Source organism: Coregonus clupeaformis, unplaced genomic scaffold (genome assembly GCF_020615455.1).
Source record: "Coregonus clupeaformis isolate EN_2021a unplaced genomic scaffold, ASM2061545v1 scaf0176, whole genome shotgun sequence".
Classification (NCBI taxonomy): Eukaryota; Metazoa; Chordata; class Actinopteri; order Salmoniformes; family Salmonidae; genus Coregonus; species Coregonus clupeaformis.
The window spans coordinates 399,500-422,855 of NW_025533631.1; the positions used below are offsets into that span (position 1 = coordinate 399,500).

At 41.7% G+C, this 23,356-nt stretch overlaps 2 protein-coding genes across 5 annotated transcripts in view; one reads left to right on the plus strand and one right to left on the minus strand.

Annotated features, from left to right (window-relative positions):
- The first annotated feature begins 598 nt into the window (after window positions 1-598).
- Window positions 599-14,049, plus strand: LOC121583968 (polyunsaturated fatty acid 5-lipoxygenase-like). The gene is made up of 14 exons (XM_041899822.2): window positions 599-1,028; window positions 3,130-3,328; window positions 3,546-3,627; window positions 3,866-3,988; window positions 5,547-5,653; window positions 5,800-5,972; window positions 6,180-6,326; window positions 6,418-6,621; window positions 6,761-6,847; window positions 10,094-10,272; window positions 10,578-10,699; window positions 11,295-11,395; window positions 13,590-13,760; window positions 13,870-14,049. Exons 1-14 carry the CDS (start codon window positions 879-881, stop codon window positions 14,047-14,049), a joined length of 2,025 nt encoding a protein of 674 aa, XP_041755756.1. The 5' UTR covers window positions 599-878.
- Window positions 14,050-19,020: 4,971 nt separating this feature from the next.
- The window catches only part of LOC121574593 (E3 ubiquitin-protein ligase MARCHF8), a 139,174-nt gene continuing 134,838 nt past the window's right edge, over window positions 19,021-23,356 (minus strand). For 2 of the 4 annotated variants that reach the window (XM_041887156.1, XM_041887165.1), the window contains 2 exons: window positions 22,141-22,155; window positions 19,021-21,532 (listed from right to left, as the gene is read on the minus strand). In XM_041887156.1, the coding sequence (XP_041743090.1) occupies window positions 21,234-21,532; window positions 22,141-22,155 (314 nt within the window). In that variant the 3' untranslated portion in view covers window positions 19,021-21,233. The remainder of the gene's footprint in view (window positions 21,533-22,140; window positions 22,156-23,356) is intronic. The other 2 variants (XM_041887168.1, XM_041887159.1) reach the window with 1 other exon arrangement.

The following is a 23,356-nucleotide window of genomic DNA, read 5'->3' on the forward strand; positions in this document are numbered from 1 at the left end:
CATAGATTTTCTAGCCGATTTTAAGTCAAAACTGTAGCTAGGCCACTCAGGAACATTCAATGTCGGCTTGGTAAGCAACTCCAGTGTATATTTGGCGTTGTGTTTTAGGTTATTGTCCTGCTGAAAGGTGAATTTGTCTCCCAGTGTCTGTTGGAAAGCAGAGTGACGCATGCAATATATGTGACTTGTTAAGCAAATGTTTACTCCTGAACTTATTTAGGTTTGCCATAACAAAGGGGTTGAATACTAATTGACTCAAGACATTTCAGCTTTTTATTTTCAATTAATTTGTAAACATTTCGAAAAACAAAATTCCACTTGAGAGATTGTTGGTAGGCCAGTGACCCAAAAATCTAATCCATTTAAAATTCGGGCTGTAACACAAGAAAATGTGGAATACTTCCTGAAGGCACTGTATATTCGTATTGTCATAAACATTGAGAGAGTGAAAGAGAGAGAGGGAGAGATCTGGCCATTCCTTCATGCGTAATAAGGAGGTGGGGTTAAACACTCAAACAGTACACCAGCCAGTGTGAAACATTATCGAATGCATCTGCCGCCTCTAGCTAGTTGTTTAAATGCATTTGCATTACATGTGTGGTGTCAGTACTTAAGGGGGTGTGAAAGAGAGCGCTAGAGAGGGAAGGAGAAAGGGAGGGAGAAAGAGTAAGCGAGAGAGAGACCGAGAGTAGGAGATCTAGAAAGAGAGAGAGTTTAAGAGGGTCTACGTAAATTCATTAGCAAAAAGGGGAAATCAAATTTGGTCCAGACTCTCTTAGTGAACGACCAACACACTTGTAGGAGGCTATCATATCTGCCTGCAGACTTAACCAGTGGATATCAATTCTCCTGTCCATCCTGTGTGTGTGTGTACCACCATGCCATCCTACACAGTGACGGTGGCTACAGGAAGCCAGTGGTTTGCAGGGACTGATGACTACATCTATATCACCCTGGTGGGAACAGAGGGATGTAGTGAGAGGACTTTACTGGACAAACCACTCTACAACGACTTCGAGAGAGGGGCGGTGAGTTGAGTTACAGTGGCAAGAGTCAGTTTAAAAGTTTCACAGTGTGTGCATTACTTAAAATACACTCAGAGGTGACCTTGTTAGAGAAAATATTTCCAATAATTGTCTTTATCAGATTTGAAACTCTGGCTGCATCCTGATTCTTCACCCTTCCCCCAATTGTGCACATGCACACTTCCCATCAATTATAACTATTAAGTCAATGCTTAATAGAATGCACACTTCCTCTGGTATCTGTCCTGAAGACTCAACTCCAATTATGCACTATAATTGGACTGATTACTAGTTTGTGTCGACAATTGCATACTTGTTAGACCACAAGATATCTCCCTCTGGAAGCCCTCACAAGACCTCGGTCTGGGTGAATGAACTTACATTGTAGTTTAACAATAACATTTTACATGCCTTTTGGACATATTCATATTTATTACACCAACATTGTATTATTCTATGTCATTTTTTCATTATTTTTACGTAATTAAGGACTGACAAATTTGACTAACATGTTGGGCAATGCACCCTGCTAATAACTGCACATGGTTCCTTAACAAATGTACAAATAAATTATTTTGTATTTTACTGTTCCCTGGTGTAAGATCTCCCTGTGTTGCAGGATCAACCCCAGTCCCTCTATTCCCCTACATTTACATTTTAGTCATTTAGCAGACGCTCTTATCCAGAGCGACTTACAGTTAGAGTGCATATATATCTATATATTTTTTTATACTGGCCCCCCGTGGGAATTGAACCCACAACCCTGGTGTTGCAAGCGCCATGCTCTACCAACTGAGCTTGAAACTGTGCTGCAATATGAGCTAAAGGGAGTAATCCATAGCATAAAGATGAAATAAATGGTCATTGCTCTCAATACTACTATTTGAGGGACTGTGATACTCAGGCATGCGATAAGAACCATTCATAGAGTGCTTGTTACCTGGTTTTCACTTGGAAATACAATGGCTTGGTTTCCATAAAACTATTTTCCAGGTGCTCAAATCACTTTACATTGTCTTGAAGAAACGTTCCTTATCCACTACCAAGTACTGTACCAGATAAAGAGGCTACACTCCAGTGCAGAGTGAGCCCTATTGGTGCCATCACCGCCAACTCCGTTTCTGTGAATGAGTGTATTTCTCTGTGCTTTTACTCTAATGAAGCAAAATAATAACATAAGGCCTATTGCTAAACCTCTATTACAGCCAGTAACTGATGAGTGACCTGCTCATGACCTTATGACCCTTGAACAACACATGGAAAATCAATACAAAAGCTTCCCTAGTGGCGCAACGGTCTAAGGCACTGCATCGCAGTGTTGCAGCGTCACTACATCCTGGGGTTCAATCCCAGGCTGTGTCACAACTGGCTGTGACCGGGAGTCCCATAGGGCGGCGCACAATTGGCCCAGCGTCGTCCGGGTTAGGGGAGGGTTTGGCCGGGGGGACTTTACTTGGCTCATTGCACTCTAGCGATTCCTTGAGGTGGGCCGGGCGCCTGGAAGCTGACTTCGGTCGTTAGTTGAACGGTGTTTCCTCCGACACATTGGTGCAGCTGGCTTCTGGGTTAAGCGAGCGGGTGTTAAGAAACAGCTCGGCTAGGCGGGTCATGTTTCGGAGGACGTATGACTCGACCTTCACCTCTCCAGAGCCCGTTGGGGAGTTGAAGCGATGAGACAAGATCGCAATTGGATATCACGAAGTTGGGGAGAAAAAGGGGGTAAAATTGCAAAAAGAAATATTCACCAGTGTCTGTATCTTGTACACTACATCCAGTTGTACTCTTTAGTTCAGGATGCAAGTGGCTGTATATTGCACCAACCATCAGTGACTCATGAGCTGCTACTAACCTCATGCTGTCTCTTTCTTGCTGTTTTTGGCTATTGTGTCTGGACTGCAGAAAGAGTATCCGGTGCAAAAGGAACAGCTAATGGGCAGCCAAACAAACACAAAACCTTGTTCGGTATAAGTCATTGATAAAAAATGCACTTTATGTAACAATGACAAATTTGTAACGACCATAGTCCGTCCTCAGGTTAGGCTTAATCTGGGCCCATTTTGTCCACTTTGCTCAAATCTCTCTAAACCTGGTTGTCTGTTCTCAGGTGGACTCGTATGATGTGACGGTGGGGGAGAACCTGGGAGAGATGGAGCTGGTGAAGATAGAGAAGAAGAAGTACTGGGTTCATGATGACTGGTACTGTAAGTACATCACAGTGAAGACCCCCTTTGGAGACTACGTAGAGTTCCCCTGCTTCCGCTGGCTGGTGGACGACAAGGAGGTGGTCCTCAGGGACGGCAAAGGTACCTGTCTGTGGGTCGGGTCTGTGTCTGTCTGTCTGCCAGTCGTGTCTGTCTGTCGGTCGTGTCTGTCTGTCAGGTCTGTCAGTCGTTAATGTCTGTCGGTCAGGTCCGTCTGTCGGTCGCTCATGTCTTTCAAACTGTCCCCACTCTTTAGCTTAAGGAACACAGAAGTAAATCTAAAATCATCCTCAGTATCGTTGTTCCCCTTTTTTTCAAGCACGGCTGCCAAAGGATGACAAGACCAGACTGGTGAAGCAACACCGACACAAAGAGCTGGAGAGCAGAAGGAAAATCTACAGGCAAGAGCTGGGTTTATTGTGTAACACACATCTACATAACAATGACATATTGATTTTATACCAAGATGCATTCAACAAATAAATGTATTGAACTACTAAATGTTTATCTAGTAGTCAATGCACTGAAATGACATATAGTGTAGCCTACTAACATTAAAAGACCTGCACACAGTGTTACGTAGTGGAGTCCTAATTCAGTAGTGCTGAACCTGATTCTGTGATGTCCTCCTGTGTGTAGATGGAGGGAGTGGCAGCCTGGGATTCCTATGAGTATAGATGCCAACGCTCACAAAGAGCTTCCCAGAGACATCCAGTTTGACAGTGAGAAAGGAGTCGACTTCATACTCAACTACAGTAAGGCGTAAGTACTGCATTCACACTACACTCTGTAACCTAGTGTATACACCCTTTATTTTTTATATGCACTGCAGACTCTGCCAAGAGGTCTGGGGTTTTATGGCAGAGGAGTGTCATTGTCCTGTCACTACACTCTGCTGGAACTGTTTCCCCTTATTTGCAACATTGTCCATCTAGTCTTAAACTCTGTTAAATTTTTACACTCATACAGTGCTAAACCTACAGTAGGCCTCTTTCTAATGTGGAGATGTCCATACTTGTCATAGTAGGGGGTTTTCAGTTCATTGGGGTCAGTATTTGTTTATTGCAGTGATGGTGTTTTCTAAATGTCGGGACTTCCTGGTTTGAATAAAAGCTAAATGGGACACAGAAGTAAGCTGTTGGTTCAGTAGGTGGGTGGGTGGTGAGTAGTATGTGGACGTGACTAAAAGGAAGCTTGTTTTAAAGCTCTGTATGAAAGCCTGTGGATCAGGAGAGTCATTGTATGAGTAACCAGGGACATTTGCATGTATCCTTCATACCAACAGGCTAAACACATACACATATTGTCTCAATGAGACTGGCTGTGTGCTCTGACAAATACTTTGGTTCAAACCTATCAGCGTACTAGTATGCTTTTTATCTACATAAAGACATTAGGAAATAATTCCTGTGGTGAATATGGGTGATGATGATGTCCAACTTTTGTTTTGATTGCTTACGAGGGATAACAACCTTCCAGACGGGTTGTGTGTCTTTGCTCTGTAGTTGTTATGGGATAGTAGCCCTCATTACCAACAACAACCATCTAAGATAGACTTGTGATGTATTGATGAGGAACTAGAGGAAGTGGCTGGGGTTAGCAGGACACTTTTCTGACGTGTATTAATAGAAGTGTTGGTGTCATGACTGTGTTACTGCTGCTTACTTGTGGCTTGTTTGTGCAGCTGAATTTTCGTTGATAACAGCTCATCTGCAGAGAGCACAGGGTATAAACTATTATGCAGTACATTATGCTATTCAGGCATTGCTGGCTTGATGTAGCATTACCAGACTGGTAATGGATAGAATTAGATTTAAAGCATAATAACCTTCATTGACAGTATCAATGTACCAATGACTAGCAGACTTTACTCACCAGGAGGTTAGCAGCAACATCCTTAGCATCCCAAGTGTTGAGCACTGCCAAAGTACTGCACACGTGTGTGCGAATCATAGACCGGAAGGGAAGCAGAAACTATTTTCTTCATCCAATTCATTCAATGCTGCTAATGATTGAAAATAACATGGATAAGTGTATAATTAATGTGTAATACATGTGTCGTAAACATACATCTGTCATCAACTCCTGGTTGTCAGTAAGTCAGTGACTGACATTTTCTGAATCCAGTCGTTTTTTGTTGGGTGAATACAGTTAAATTGGAAGAAAATAACTCTGGACATAAATCTTAGCCTCGTTCGACCATCCTGGTCTCACAAAATGACATTCTGTTTCTCTACATGGTATTGCAGCGGTCAGGATGGTGGATCAGGCTACTGAAATCTTTCCCTGCAGCTTGATGATGTTGTTCTCTCCTCCCCAGCATAGAGAACCTGTGTGTTAACCAGTTCATGCACATGTTCCAGTCCTCCTGGAATGACTTTGCTGACTTTGAGCGGATCTTCGTCAGGATCAAAAACACCATCTCAGGTGTGTGGTCTCAGTTTTCTCCATAGAAAGTGGTATCGGTCTCCTCACTCTTCTCCGTTTTGAGTAGCTGCTGCTTTAGCAGTAGCTAATCCGGATCCTAGTAAAATACTAATCCTCTCCTCTCCTTTACCCTATTCTTATCCTAGAGTATGTGATGGAGCACTGGAAAGAGGATTTTATGTTTGGCTACCAGTACCTGAACGGCTGTAACCCAGTGATGATCCAGAAGTGCACCAAGCTGCCAGAGAAGTTCCCCGTTACACACGACATGGTGGCAGACTGTCTGGAGAGAGAGATGACTCTGGAGGAGGAGATCGAGGTACAGACTGAGACACACATATGCACATGTCACATGCACGCATTTATGCAAGCTTATACACATGCATGCACACATCACATCCACTCACAGAATATGTGACCTATTGTACACAGAAACAGACAAGACATGCAGAAAGACAGACCGACTCCAAGGTTTACAGGCTCTTATTGTAAGACATTCACCCCTTGTATTACGTGTTGTTTGCAGGCTGGTAACATCTACATAGCAGACTATGAGTTGATGGAAGACATCAGTCCCAACAGTACAGACCCCTGTACTCTACAGTACCTGGCTGCTCCTATCTGTTTGCTGTACAACAACAGCCAGAGCAAGATCCTGCCTCTGGCCATACAGGTAGGCTATTCTGCATGGTTAGAAAAACAGCATGGCGCATTGTTTCTTCACCATCTAACGAAACATACTCCTCCTCCTCTCTCTCTCCCAGCTGGGTCAGACTCCAGGGGAGGACAACCCTATCTTCCTGCCCAGTGATGGTCAGTATGACTGGATGCTAGCTAAGATCTGGGTCCGCTCCTCTGACTTCCACATCCATCAGACAGTCACACACCTGCTGAGGACTCACCTGGTCTCTGAGGTGTTTGGAGTGGCCATGTTCAGACAGCTGCCTGCTGTACACCCTGCTTATAAGGTACACCGAGTACACTTCAGTCCGTGCCTGTGTTTTGTGCCTACTAATGTGGTTGATTAGTTGATTCATGGATTGGTTAGTTAGATGGTTGGTTGATCGGTTTGTTTGTTTATTTATTTATTGATGGTCTGTCCTCTAGTTGCTCCTTCCTCACATTCGTTTCACCATTGCCATCAACACCAAGGCCAGAGAGCAGCTCATCTGTGAGTTTGGCATCTTCGATAAGGTGAGTGTGTGACATAATGTGTGACAGTGTGTGAGAGAGAGACATTGAGACATATTTAGACGTGCATCTACACATGGTACTAAAATATGTCTCTTATCTGTCTTCATTGTGACTAGATTTCCTGGTCCCTCCCTGTATGCAAATTACACTGAACAAAAATATACACGCAACAATTTCAAAGATTTTACTGAGTTCATAAAAGGAAGTCAGTCAATTGAAATAAATTCACTAGGCCCTAATCTATGGATTTCACATGACTGGGAATTGGTCACAGATACCTTGGTTACAGATACCTTGGTCACAGATACCTTTTTAAAAAAAAGTAGGGGCATGGATCAGAAAACTAGTCAGTATCTGGTGTGACCACCATTTGCCTCATGCAGCGCGACACATCTCCTTCGCATAGAGTTGATCAGGCTGTTGATTGTGGCCTGTGGAACGTTGTCCTACTCCTCTTCAATGGCTGTACGAAGTCGCTGTCGTACACGTCGAACCAGAGCATCCCAAACATGACATGTCTAGTGAGTATGCAGGCCATTAAAGAACTGGCACATTTTTGGCTTCCAGGAATTGTGTACAGATCCTTGCGACATGGGGCTGTGCATTATCATGTTGAAACATGAGGAGATGACGGTGGATGAATGACACGACAATGGGCCTCAGGATCTCGTCACGGTGTCTCTGTGCATTCAAATTGCCATTGATAAAATGCAATTGTGTTCGTTGTCCATAGCTTATGCCTTTCCATACCATAACTCCACCACCACCATGGGGCACTCTGTTCACAATGTTGACATCAGCAAACCGCTCACACACACGACACCACACACGCTGTCTGCCATCTGCCTGGTACAGTTGAAACCGTGATTCATCCATGAAGGGCACGCAGATGAGTTTCCCTGAGATGGTTTCTTACAGTTTGTGCAGAAATGATTTGGTTGTGCAAATCCACAGTCTCATCAGCTGTCCGGGTGGCTGGTCTCAGACAATCCCGCAGATGAAGAAGCCGGATGTGGATTCCTGGGCTGGCGTGGTTACACAGGGTCTGTGGTTGTGAGGCCGGTTGGACGTACTGCCAAATTCTCTAAAATGACGTTGGAGGCGGCTTATGGTAGAGAAATTAACATTAGATTCTCTGGCAACAGCTCTGGTGGACATTCCTACAGTCAGCTTGCAAATTGCACGCTCCTTCAAAACTTGAGACATCTGTGGCATTGTGTTGTGCGACAAAACTGCACATTTTAGAGTGGCCTTTTATTGTCCCCAGCACAAGGTGCACCTGTGTAATGATCATGCTGTTTAATCAGCTTCTTGATATGCCACACCTGTCAGGTGGATGGATTATCTTGGCAAAGGAGAAATGCTTACTAACAGGGATGCAAACTAATTTGTGTACAACATTTGAGAGAAATAAGCTTTTTGTGCATATGGAACATTTCTGGGATTTTTTATTTCAGCTCATGAAAAATGGGACCAACACTTTACATGTTGTGTTGATATTTGTGTTCAGTATATTTGACAGATTCTTTCAAAATAATATTTATGCATTTATTTTAATACACATATTGATGCTATAAATCAATGGTGCCACCTGTCAATGATTTTAGAGGATGGGATTATTATGATTTACATAGTTTGTTGTCCAAATCTGTCTACACTTTTAAGATATCCAGACACAATGGCTGTGTTTACACATGTTAGCACCAGGTTAATCTCGTGAACAGACTACGTAAACATAAATGGTACAGTAGATCTGTTTTTATCAGGGTTGGAAAGGTATATTATTGGAAACTTTAAAAGTTTACCAGTAAATTACCAGAATTTTTGTAACTCTCAAATATTTTATGTAATTTATCACAAGACATCAAGTGGCCCTTTTGGGTACTTCAGTTTATCACAGGTGTCTAATTATCGCATGTAAAATAAATAACATAATCAAATAAGATGATTTAAAAATAAAACATTAAATGACAAAGCTGTAAAACATTATCCTAAATGTAAACTTGTGAATAACATTGGTGTTTAATATGAGGGTTTCAACATGAAATATCCTTTATATATTTATTTTTTTACACACTTATTTATTTTACTATATCTATGTCTTTGTTGTAAATGTTTTGGCACCAAACTGGGGGCAGTTGTGGAAAAGTAAATAGTTGGAAGAGTTGCATAGTTGTATAAAATGCCTTTGTTGATTAGATGCTTTTTTCATTCATTAGGCTATTTTCTCTTGAACTATATGGTCTAGTCACAAGAAACTCATGGACAATATAGACACATAAAAAATAAATATTATATATGAATACATTTTTTAAAACTTATTCAAGTGTAAATGACCAAAATTACCATAGATTACCTGTTAATTACAAAAATTACAGAAGATTCCAGTAACTTTGGAAATTACCAGCAGCTTTGCAACCTTAGTCTTTATACTATGAGCACCGATTGTTAACGTGCATTAATAGTTCCGGTGTTTGGGTTTTTCGTCACTGGTTATTTGGACAAAACATACACGTGTCCGTAACTTGCAAAGAGAGAGGGTGGAGCTCCTCGTTCTGGTTCCGCTCCTCGTTCTAGCATCTCTTCATCTCTTCTCTTAACATGGACCCAGAACTTAATTGAGCATCTGACCAATTACGCAATACTTTAGTTCTGGGTTAACCAAAATTAGCACCAGGTATAAATAAACGGGGCTAGAGACAGAAGCCTCATTTACACCTTGCCCTAACATGTGGGTTTCGTGATCTGATCAATATGATCCAATCACTATCAGATCAAGGTTTGTCGTGTCTACACATGGTTTTAAAATGTTTCTTATCCATCCACTGTATCTGCATTGTGACCAGATTTCCTAGTCCCTTCCTGTATGGAAATTATTTGACCAATATTCTTTAGAAATAAATATTTATTTATTACTAGACAATTATTGATGCTATAAGTAAATGGTGCCACCTGTCAATAATTTTAGAGGGCGGGATTATTATGATTGAAATGGTTTGCTGTCCAGATCTGTCTACACTTGTAAGATCTCCAGACACAATGTGTGCCTGATTACTTCCGGAGGTGGTCAGGAAGATCTGATCACAATCAGATCACAATACGTCTTTTAATCGTCTAAACCTGTCTAAAAATGTGGGCACAATCAGAATGTGGACACGATCAGGACAAAGGACGCATGTTAGCACCAGGTATAAATGGGGCTAAAGACGTAGACATAGAGAGCTAATGTGTACTGTCTCTCCCCAGGCGAACGGTACAGGAGGTGGAGGTCATGTAGAGATGCTCCAGAAGGCTATGAGGTCACTGACCTTCAGGTCTCTGTGTTTCCCTGATGCCATTAAGGCCCGCGGGGTGGACAGCCCTGAGGACCTACCCTACTACTACTACAGAGATGACGGGAACAGGGTCTGGGATGTCACCAAGAGGTCAGAGGTCATAGGGGTGTGGGTGTGTGTGTGTGTGTGGGGGGGGTCTGTGTGTGTGTCCTTCTTGACACATTTATAGGAGGAGAACCAGGCCAATCACCAGGACAAGATGCCATGAAATGGCCATGAGGTGGCTAACCCTAACCCTAGCTTCATGTCCACACCCCGGCTCAACCCACCCCTGAAGCCATAACCCTAAAGCCCTAGCCATTACCCTAACCCTAGCATACAGTATGTCCCCACCCCGGATCAACCCTAACCCTAGCCATTACCCTAACCCTAAATTTGATTTGCCGTTTCCCTAGTTTTGTGTGGGACGTGGTGTGTATCTACTATGACAGTGATGACACAGTACAGAAGGATGAGGAGATCCAGGCGTTTGTTAAAGATGTCTGCAGCTTTGGGATGCAGGACCTTGACTGCTGTGGTGGGTACAAACACATGCAACATTATAATCAACAAACACTACAATGGCATAGCCTGCTTTAAAATGCTGTTTTTGTTATCTGCAATACAAAAACACACTTATTTCTCTGGACTGTGTTGAAAGACATAGCTGACCATGAATATTTAGCTATGCGGATATGCACTTCACTTTTAAGTTGGCCAAAAGCCTCTGTGCTTGTCTGTTGCTGTGGAAAATGTATGCACTCACTAACTGTAAGTCGCTCTGGATAAGAGCGTCTGCTAAAATGATGTAAATGGAAATGGAACAGTGGTGTGCGAGCAAGGAACTCAGTCTGGTAGGGGCCACAACTCCACTCTTCGAGGGCCACTCTGCTGGTTTACATCTGACAGAACTACTGTATACCTGGGTAACCAGGTGTATATAAACCTCTGGCCCAGTCAACATGAATTGCCAGGGGACTCAAAACCAGCAGGAGATGGAGCCTTCATAGACTGGTGTTGTGCATTGCTAAGCAATACCGTAGTATGTGATTGCATGACACTGTGTGTCTAGGGACTGACCTTAGTGACTCCATGGTGAAACAAATGTGTTGCGCCAAAAAACCTTTCTGCAGGGTTTCCCAAGTCCCTGAAGACACGCGAGGAGCTCACAGAGTACCTGACTGTCATCATCTTCACTGCCTCTGCACACCACGCTGCTGTCAACTTTGGACAGGTACGACTGGGGGCTCGATTTGATCAGATCCGCTTTAGCAAACATTCGCATAGCAGTTGTTTTGGTGGTGTCTGAGGTGGAACTGCGTTGGAGCTGTCAACTCCACAAGTGGCTCCAGGCATTATGAAACGGACATTGTCTTTGGCTGCGCTGAGTCGCATTAGCAGAAATCCCATGCAGCCTTGTTTGCAAGTTCGAACACTAGAATCAGAGATTTAATCTACACCTCGATTAAGTTGATAGAAATCCTCATTATTTTGTTTAATGATTTTTCAATATGAGTATAATTATGTCTATGTAGCCTACACTTTCTCGTTCTGAACTATTAATGCGAGTCGGGCGGGTGTGGTTTCGTGACAATGATCGTAAGAGCAACTGTTCACCGATTTGACGGCTCCAATGCAGTTCCACCTCAAACATCCCCAAAACATCCGCTATGTGGGTGTCTGCTACGCTTGATCTGATCGAATCTAGGCCTTGGTTAGATTTCATAAAGGTAGGCTTTGGACAGGTAAGACTTGGTCAGGTAGGCTTTGGAAAGGTAAGATTTGCTCAGGTAGGCTATATAGTCAGGTAGGCTTGGGACAGTTGGTCAACATTACTGTAGATAAGCTTGGTCAATGCTTGCAGACAAGAGCACCAGCTACAGTGCATTCAGAAAGTATTCAGAACCCTCAACTTTTTCCACATTTTGTTACGTTACAGCCTTATTCTAAAATGGATTAAATAAAAAATGTCCCTCATCAATCTACACACAATACTGCATAATGACAAAGCAAAAACAGGTTTTTAGAAATTTTAACAAATGTAAAAAATAAATAAAATGAAATATCACATTTACATAAGTATTCAGACCCTTTACTCAGTACTTTGTTGAAGCACCTTTGGCAGCGATTACAGCCTCGGGTCTTCTTGGGTATGACGCTACAAGCTTGGCACACCTGTATTTGGGGAGATTCTCCCATTCTTCTCTGCAGATCCTCTCAAGCTCTGTCAGGTTGAATGGGGAGCGTTGCTGCACAGCTATTTTCAGGTCTCTTCAGAGATGTTAGATCGGGTTCAAGTCCGGATTCTGGCTGGGCCACTCAAGGACATTCAGAGACTTGTCCCAAAGCCACTCCTGCGTTGTCTTTGCTGTGTGCTTAGGGTCGTTGTCCTGTTGGAAGGTGAACCTTCGCCCCAGTCTGAGGTCCTGAGCGCTCTGGAGCAGGTTTCATCAAGGATCTCTCTGTACCTTGCTCCGTTCATCTTTCCCTCTATCCTGACTAGTCTCCCAGTCCCTGCCGCTGAAAAACATCCCCACAGCGTGATGCTGCCACCACTATGCTTCACCGTAGGGATGGTGCCAGATTTTCTCCAGACGTGACACTTGGCATTCAGGTCAAAGAGTTCAATCTTGATTTCATCAGACCAGAGAATCTTATTTCTCATGGTCTGAGAGTCCTTTAGGTGCCTTTTGGCAAACTCCAAGTGGGCTGTCATGTGCATTGGTGGAGTGTTGCAGAGATGGTTGTCCTTCTGGAAGGTTCTCCCGTCTCCACAGAGGAACTCTGGAGCTTTGTCAGTGTGACAATCGGGTTCTTGGTCACCTCCCTGACCAAGACCTTCCTCCCCCGATTGCTCAGTTTGGACAGGCAGCCAGCTCTAGGAAGAGTATTGGTGGTTCCAAACTTCTTCCATTTAAGAATGATAGAGGCCACTGTGTTCTTGGGGACCTTCAATGCTGCAGACATTTTTTGGTACCCTTCCCCAGATCTGTGCCTCGACACAATCCTGTCTGAGCTTTACGGACAATTCCTTGACCTCATGGCTTGATTTTTGCTCTTACATGCATTGTCAACTGTGGGACCTTATATAGACAGGAGTGTGCCTTTCCAAATCATGTCCAATAAATTGAATTACCATAAGTGGACTCCAATCAAGTTGTAAAAATAACAAAGGGTCTGAAAACGTATGTAAATAAGGTATTTCTGTTTTTTATTTGTAATACATTTGCTAAAATAATTCAAACACCTTTTTCGCTTTGTCATTATAGGGTATTGTGTGTATTGATGAGTAAAATGTGTTATTTCATCAAATTTAGAATAAGGCTGTAACGTAACAAAATGTGGAAAAAGGGAAGGGGTCTTAATACTTTCTGAATGCACTGTATCTTCCCTTAGATGTTAATGTCTGTCTACTCTGTGTATTTCAGTATGACTGGTGCTCTTGGATCCCCAATGCGCCCCCCACCATGCGTAAGCCCCCTCCCAGACAGAAGGGGGTGGTAGATGTGAAGTTCATCATCCAGAGTCTCCCTGACCGCGGCCGGTCCTGCTGGCACCTAGGGGCCGTCTGGGCCCTCAGTCAGTTTCAGGAGAACGAGGTACACACACCACATGCATACGCATCTATAAACACACGTGGTGTTTGTCTGCTTTTATTCTAAATAATAAAGGAATCCCTCCAATCCCTGTGTGTCCTCTCTCTTTCAGCTGTTCCTGGGGATGTACCCAGATGAGCACTTCATAGAGAAGCCGGTGAAGGAGGCCATGGAGTCGTTCAGGAAGAGACTGGCAGAGGTCAGCAGTGCCATCAAAATTCGCAACGAAGGCAAGAAACTACCCTACTACTACTTCTCTCCAGACCGCATCCCAAACAGTGTGGCTGTCTGAGAGAGGAAGGAGGGGGAGATAGGTGGGGGGAGAGAGGGGAAGGGAATGAGGAGGGGGGATAGCTATATAGTCTGATATACACTGAGTTTACAAAACATTAGGAACACCTGCTCTTTCCATGACAGACTGACCTGGTGAATCCAGGTGAAAGATATGATCCCTTATTGATGTCACTTGTTAAATCCACTTCAATCAGTGCAGATGAAGGGGAAGAGACAGGTTAAATAAGGATTGTTAAGCCTTGAGACAATTGAGGCATGGTATATGTATGTGTGCCATTCAAAGGCACTTCAAAAGATTTAAGTGCCTTTGAACGGGGTATGGTAGTAGGTGCCAGGCGCACCGGTTTGTGTCAAGAACTGCAACGCTGCTGGGTTTTTCACACTCAACAGTTTCCCCTGTGTATCAAGAATAAACCACCACCCAAAGGACATCCAGCCAACTTAACACAACTGTGGGAAGCATTGGAGTCAACATGGGCCAGCATCCCTGTAGAATGCTTTCGACCCCTTGTAGAATCCCAACCTGGTCTCAGAGCATTTCGTATTATTCTGTACATAAATATGAAACACTCCATTTAGTATGATACGTTACGTTTGCTATGGTTACATAAGACAGATGGTTACTTAAGGCAAAAACGAAAGTAGGGTGGTTGGTCGGGGTGGATGTATTACACAAACCTCTAGCAACCCAAAGGTTGCTAGTTCGAATCGCACTACTTTAGCATTTTAGCAACTTTCCAACTACTTACTATTTTTTAGCTACTTTGCAACTACTTAGCATGTTAGCCAACCCTTCCCCTAACCTTAACCCTTTTAGCTAACCCTTCTCCTAACCCAACTCCTAAACTTAACCCTAACCCCTAGCCTAGCTAACGTTAGCACCTAGCTAGAATTCGTAACATATCATACGTTTTTCAAATACAAAACATATTGTACGTTTTGCAAATTTGTAACATATTGTACATTTAGCAAATTCGTAACATATAATACAAATTATAATTCGTAACATATCATACAAAATGGGACATCCACAAATTAATACATACCATACGAAATGTAACATATCATACTAAATAGAGTATGTCTTGGATTTACATACAGAATAATAATAATATAATATAATATAATATGCCATTTAGCAGACGCTTTTATCCAAAGTGACTTACAGTCATGTGTGCATACATTTTTTGTGTATAGGTGGTCCCGGGGATCGAACCCACTACCTTGGCGTTACAAGCACCGTGCTCTACCAGCTGAGCTACAGAGGACCACAATACAACATAAAATCAAATCAAATGTTATTTGCCACATGCGCCGAATACAACAATGCCTTACGGTGAAATGCTTACTCACAAGCCCTTAACCAACAATGCAGTTTTTAAGAAAATGCTCTGAGACAAAGTTGAGAGTCCATGCCCTGACAATTGAGGCTGTTCTGAGGGCAAAAGGGGGTACAACTAAATATTGGGAAGGTGTTCCCAATGTTTTGTATACTCAGTGTATTGTGAACAGTCATTTATGGTGTTGTTTCTTACATACTGTGCTGTATGTATCGTTTGTTATGATAAGCACATACCCACTGATGCCATTCAACTTTTTTGCTAGCAATTTCTACAGACAGTCCCACATTTAAATAATGTGGATTTACAGTGCCTAGCAAAAGTATTCATCCCCCTTGCCGTTTTTCCTATTTTGTTGCATTACAATCTGTAATTTAAATTGATTTTTATTTGGATTTCATGTAATGGACATACACAAAATAGTCCAAATTAGTGAAGTGAAATGAAAAAAATAACTTGTTTCAAACAATTCTAAAAAATAAATAACGGAAAAGTGGTGCGTGCATATGTATTCACCCCCTTTGCTATGAAGCCCCTAAATAAGATCTGGTGCAACCAATTACCTTCAGAAGTCACATAATTAGTTAAATAAAGTCCACCTGTGTGCAATCTAAGTGTCAGATGATATGTCACATGATCTCAGTATATATACACCTGTTCTGAAAGGCCCCAGAGTCTGCAACACCACTAAGAAAGGGGCACCACCAAGCAAGCGGCACCATGAAGACCAAGGAGCTCTCCAAACAGTTTCACAAGAAAAAATATTTTGTATCTTCAAAGTGGTAGGCATGTTGTGTAAATCAAATGATACAAACCCCCAAAGAATCCATTTTAATTCCAGGTTGTAAGGCAACAAAATAGGAAAAATGCCAAGGGGGGTGAATACTTTCGTAAGCCACTATCTATTAAACTTCATTGGTGTACATTTCAAATGCTCAACATTGTATTGTCTATTTCTCCTTATAGTAGTGAAAAACTTTTGGTGACGATGAAAGTATAAGCATGTCCAGTAGCTAAAACTAAATAAGACAATTAGGTTTTCATTTTTATTTGGTTGGTTTTTCATTCTACATACTTTGTTCAGACATGGGGAATTAAACAAATGAAAACACATCAATATTTATTTTCAAAAACATAAGTACTTTTTTATTTTATAATTCTTTACAGTTACTATTCATAGGTAAACTCACAGACAAACTTGTAGAATGATATTTGAAGGAGGGAAACAGTCTTGTATGTTCAAGTCGAGTCAGTAGTAAAGCACTGTAGTTTTATGCAAGTAACACTTTCTCATCACAACGAGGGTTATTATTATTATGAGGTGGAATCTTTCAACCGTGACATCTGGAAAACCTGGGAATTTTAGGGTAAAGTTGCCGGAATTTTGAGACCGTACCACATTACCACAATAACATTACCACATTATTATAGAGCTTAGCAATAAAAACTGTTCTCATCATGTAGCTAAGCAAAGCCCTGTCCGTAAATGTCTTAAGGTAAAAAATGTAAAGAACCATGAAGGGTCAATATCAACAAGTCTCTTCTATCAAAAATACAATTATAGGAGCCAGTTATACATAATCAAAAATCAATAATTTAAATTAATTTATCAATAATGTACATTTGAATATTTATCTGAATACAATAAAAGCATTGATCATTTGGATCCATTGTATTCATCAGGTAAAAGCAGTGGTGATAAAAGCTGGCTGAATATCTTATAGGGGTAGAACTATAGATGACAACTGAAGCGTAAATTACCTTTAAAAGTCAAGCGCAGTGCAGTGCAGTTTGAATGCTGGCCTCACTGTATTAAGTCTAGCCCTCTCAAACACTCTTGCCTCTGACAATAACCAGGACAGTGTGAGAAAGTCACGTACAGAAGAAAAGACAGTGGAATTGGTTTCCATGGAGAAAGCTCAAATAGCTCATGTCTGGAATTGGATACTGATAGTGTTAGTTGCATAAAATCACAATTTGAAGGGGTATCTTTTGATGCAAATATAAATACAACACAAACAATTTAAGAAATATTGTATCTAGAGAGTGAAGCTCTGGATGAGAAACGGCGACAGTACTAGAGAATTGACCAGGTCAACTAAGGTAATTGCACTTTTTCTGTCTAATCGTACTGAGTGTCTTGGGGACTGTGTGAGGGTGTCCTAAAATGTACACTGTACATTGGGACTGTGTCCACAGATATAATACAACAATAATATGTATTAATACATATCTATGTGTGGTTCTGAGAAACATGAGGCCCTTATCAAACATGCTTCTCAAATACTACACAACCCACAACTCTAAACCTGACTTTTACAAATTAGAGAATAAAATGGAGCTTTACATTACAGGAAATACAGATGTTGAAAGAACTATGCTGATTTTTGTTTTGTTTGTCGTCATCGTACAGTAGAAGTGTCATGGACGCCGGCTTTGGTTGGACCTCTGTTGTTGTTGTTGACATGTGTATATTTCCAACGGTATCAAAAACACCGTTGTTGCTGGAATGGCGGTATAGGGCCCGAGAGGACCCTGGCAATGCTGTTCTCCCACAGATACAAAAGCACTTACACAACAGACTGTAAGCCCAAAACATAGTGCTGCCTTGAGAAAGCCACAACTCCCCTGTTTAGATTGCATTTCCCTACTCCCAACACTAGATGGCGACCCAATCAGCTCTTTACCCCCAAACTTCTTTGCAATAGTTCATGTTCTGTCATGCTTGGTTCTGTCATGCTCTGCATTTTGTTTTACAGTATTGTAATGAAGTTAAGAAATCATGTTCTTGCATTTCTGTGCAGCTTGAATTTTACATTATATTAGACTCTTACCAAGTTACATTTGACCAGTGGTGGAAAAAGTACTTAATTGTCATACTTGAGTGAAAGTAAAGATACCTTAATAGAAAATAACTCAAGTAAAAGTCAGTCACCCAGTAAAATACTACTTGAGTAAAAGTCTATAAGTATCTGGTTTTAAATGTACTTCAGTACAGTGGTAAAAAAAAGGTACTCCTTTTTCATACTTGAGTAAAAGTAAATGCTTTAAATAAAATGTATTATATTAAGCAAATTTACAAACAGACAGGGGCACACTCCAACACTCAGACAGTTAATAAACGCAGTATTTTTGTTTAGTGAGACTGCCAGATCAGAGGCAGTAGGGATGACAACCATATTGCTGTCCTGCCTGAGCATTTGAAATGTAACGACTACTTTTGGTTGTCAGGGAAAAGGTATGGGAGTAAAATATACATATTTTCTTTAGGAATGTAGTGGAGTAAAAGTTGTCACAAATATAAATAGTAAAGTACAGATACCCCCCCCCCAAAATACTTAAGTAGTACTTTAAAGTAATTTTACTTAAGTACTTTACACCATTGCATCTGACTGACAACACATGTGAAACAGTGTCTCCATTGTCAACATATGGCAACTGCTTTACTGGAGAGAAGCCATTGATGACAACAAGGCATTTGACTCAGTGAAACAGTGTCTTTATTGTCAACATATGGAGAGAAGCCATCAGATGTTACTTTAGAAAACATTATCTGGACTGAAATTGAGAAATTTACAAATGTGTCTAATCAAAGCCTCATTATGCCAGATGTGAGAAAGAACGATACATAACGTTTTTTATTTATTTTTATTTTTATTTTACATAATAATAATTTGTGAAACAACAGGTGGGTAAGGGACTGATCGTTGTAACGTAACACATCAGAGTTATCGTGGTTGGAAACGGGAGGCTGTCTGACTGTGCAACAGAGAATTTAGCTCGACTGAAAAATGTATGTTCTGTCGCGGGTCTCCGTATCAGGTGTTTGTCTCTCGCTCACCTGAGTCTCACTGACTGACTGTATGTGTAAAACTAAACCAAAAAGACATGCTACAGTATAACCCACCCAAGATCACCATAGTAAAAATAGGCTCAGTATTGTCTCACAGGGCCTCTCATAATAATGATAACAGGCCCTGTCTCCTATCTCTTACTGCCTCTGTATATCATTGGATGAAAATAAACAGCCAGTGATCAAATTAATATAATCTTATGTAAATGAGGATTTTAATCATCCCATCTGCATTATCATTATTAGTTTGATCAGAGAAGTCAATAGGCCTGGGGAGGAGGATGAGAAGAGAACAGTCTAAATATAGCAGGCTGTAGCTTCCTCAAGGCATCATAGAACCCATGATTACACAAACATAAGTAACAACAGATTATTATTATTAAAAACTGCACATGGAATACCACAAGTACTGTGTCATTCGCACAATAGAAAAAACATGACAGATTGGTTGGTTTTTCCAAAGGTCATGTTATGATGCTGACTGACATGGGAGATTATCTAGCAATTTCCTGTGATGGAATGGTTTGTAGAAAATGCTTTTAAAAATGTTACATTCTCAGAGCCTTCAGAGAGTTCTTATGGTAGAGGGAGGTAATGTCAGGTGGATGGCTGGATCTGATGTTATCCCAACATTGTGTTTTGGTTGTATCAAAAACCACAGGGCTTGAATAACCAGTAGGCCATATTTAGCATTACTTTCAGTGTTAAGTGAAAAGTGCAATGATCATTTCGACAGAATTCCATTCCCCCTCCATCATTCATTGCTTTCCTCGATTTCCATCCAAGGGAGGGCAGGTATGTGTGTGGGACAGAAATGTCAAATATAAAACAAGGGATTTTTTCACAAATCGTCCTATTTCTTGCTGTATAATTTCCTACACTTATCCTTGTAAACAAAAATGTGTCTTTAGGACGTCCCCGGAACGTCAGGAAATGGTATCCTAAAGTCGTCAGAACGTTGTGTCATGGTCCTGTGGAGGTTTTGTCTACTTCCCGGTAATCAGAACCAAATAGGAACCTATTTGTAAAGTTCCCTAGTGGATATCAAATTACCTTATTATAACGTTATACTACAACCAAACTGGGCTCTGTTCTGAACGTCCCCTTATCGTCCAGAGGTTCATGTCATATTTTTAATATTCCTAGAACGTTCTCAGAACGCCAGTGGAACGTTCTCAGAACGCCAAAACCCTAAAAGGGACCTAATGGCAACGTTGCTTAGGACGTCCCCTGCTTGCTGGGATATACTATAAAGTAATTTATTCATATTAAAAGAGAAGAGGGTTGAGAGGAGTGTTGGTAGGAACCAAAAAGTGCTTCAATGCATGGTCAGATTCAGTACAATCCAGTCAGATCCAGTCCAAACCAGTACAGACCCAAACTCAGAGAGGCGGGGAGCGGGCCTTAGCGGGCTCTCGGACGAAAGCAGTACGGTGGCAGTAGTTGGAATGTTCAATGTTCCAGAATGTTCTAGAATATTCCAGAGATACGGTGGCGCTACACACTGATCCATGATGGTTTAGCTCATGATTCACAGGAAGTAAAACAAATAAACCAAACAAACAAAGCAACAAACAGCTCAACAGAAACACTGAAACCTCTGGAGCCGAATGAGTTCATCTGTTTCAGTCCTGTTCCCCCAGAGATGTGTGTATATAGAGGGGTCTATGGGCTCTTCGGGGCCCCAGTGAAGGAGGTCTAGTCCTGGGAGAGGGGAGGGGACTGGTCCATACTGTCTCAGACTGTGTGGGGATGGTGGGGGCAGGGTGGTGGTGGGTGGTCACACCTCAGTAGAACCACCATATTATAATCTTATGTATGTCTGTGTGTTTTGTGTTTTTTACTCTGTGTGCTCGTGTGTGTGTGTGTGTTTGTATGTTGGTCAGACATGATGTGTCCCTGTGCGTGTGTAAATGTCGGTCAGACACAGTGTGCCTGTGTATCAGTATATGTCAGTCAAATGGTGTGTGCACATCAGTAATATGTTGGTCAGACATGTAGCACTTCCATACTGTAATCCTCTGTGTACTGGGAGGAGTTTGTGTCAGACTGGGTGGGGGCCAGAGCCTCCTTGTGCTCCAAACTGGGCTCCATGAGGGGCAGCTTCTCGAACACCTGCTTTTTACACGTCTCCGGGCGGTTCTGGACATAGATCACCCGGTTGTAGGCCTTGAGTCTCCGCCACAGCTGGATGTAGACTTTACACTGGACGTACATGAAGACCAGGCCGCCCGTGAAGCCGATGGCCACCACCACCAGCTTGGTCCAGAATGGCCACTCCAGGATACCTGGGGTTAGGGTTAGAAGAGGGGGGGAGAAAGAGTGAGACATGTCAAATACATTGCCAACGGTCACATAAATAGATATATGCTTATCAAGGATGCAGATGCTATAAGAGATGATGGAGGGTGAAATAAATAGATCAGTTCTAGCATGGAGAGGAGAGTAAAGAAAGGGGAGGAGAGAGGGTCATGTAGGAAGGAGGAACAGGAACTAGACTCTATCTCAATTCGTCTTTCTGCAATTCCTTGCGTCCTATCTCCTCACCTCCTTCCCAAACAGATTGGAGAAGAAGGTCGAAGGTCCCTCCACACTTGCCTTCTCCAATGCGTTTTAAAAACATTTTACATTTTAGTAGACACTCTTATCCAGAGCAACTTACAGTTTGTGCATTCACCTTAAGGTAGCTAGGTAAGACAACCACAGTCATAGTACAGTAAGTACAACTTTTCCTCAATAAAGTCGCTATCAGCAAAGTCAGTGCTGGATTGAGTGCAAGGAGGGAAGATGACAGGAATCAAGGAAAGATTAAATTAGAAAAAGCCCTCTACACCAAAGCCCAGTCTCACATAAAATTACATAAAACATTGTTAAAGGTCAAAGGTGAAAGGTTTACCTGGGATTCTTCCGGCTGCATGGGTGAAGAGATTGCCATTACAATGTATTACCAGTGATAGACAGATAGACAGAGAGAGGGTAGAGAGTTTATAACTCAATTTACCATGCACTTATACTCCTTATTCACTTACACTGGTGAAAAGAGAGTGGTCCCCCCCCACACCCCACACACTCTCTCTAGCAGTACAATAACTGCTTAAAGGGACGCTGAACTTCCTGATTTAGCCTTGGTTTCAATTCTCCTCATTAGGAAATGCGACAGAATGAGATTTGGGTTTTGGAGGCGTGCTTTGATGTGGGTGTCTCTTGTGTGTGTTCGAGCGTGGGAAGTGTTTGTCTTTTAACTGCCAAAACAGTGCACAGTTACAGTCACTCACCCTTCTAGATAACTTGAAACAGTCTAACCAGGTCTTGTGTCTGGAAGTAGCCAAGACTAGCTAGCAAGCTAGCCAACTTCTTTCGCCAATTAGTTTCAGCCGGCTGGTGTGTGACCGTGGCAAAACTGGTTTGACTTTGGATAGCCTATCTATGGGGATAGTTAGGGACCGTCAATAAATGACACAATGTAAATGGAACAGAATTTTCATGTTGCATTCCTTTTAGTTGTCTTATTAGATGCTTTCAATATTTGTATATTAATTCTACAATTTAGAGTTGGTTTGAGGTTTTTAAGTCCTTGAAATTTGGAGCTATTGACATTTTAAAATATGTACATTGTGTAATTTACTGATGTTCCCTAACTAGCCCCATAGGGATATCAAATGTCAGGCATTACGATCGGGTCGCATGCAGATGCTCTCCGAATTGATGATTACTTGGGTGCTGCCAGCTGTGGGCAGGATTGAAATAAACCCAACCAAAGGAAAACTGTTTTACGGTACCCTTCATTCGTGACATACCATTTTATCTCGCAAATCTCTGTTTTGAATGAGACTGACTTTATGACCAAAATTATCCTATTTACACTTTGTAGTCAATTTCACACTAGAATAAATGTTTCTGATTAATATCGATGCCACATACAGTGAGGGAAAAAAGTATTTGATCCCCTGCTGATTTTGTATGTTTGCCCACTGACAAAGAAATGATCAGTCAAAATTTTAATGGTAGGTTTATTTGAACAGTGAGAGACAGAATAACAACAAAAAAATCCAGAAAAACGCATGTCAAAAATGTTATAAATTGATTTGCATTTTAATGAGGGAAATACGTAT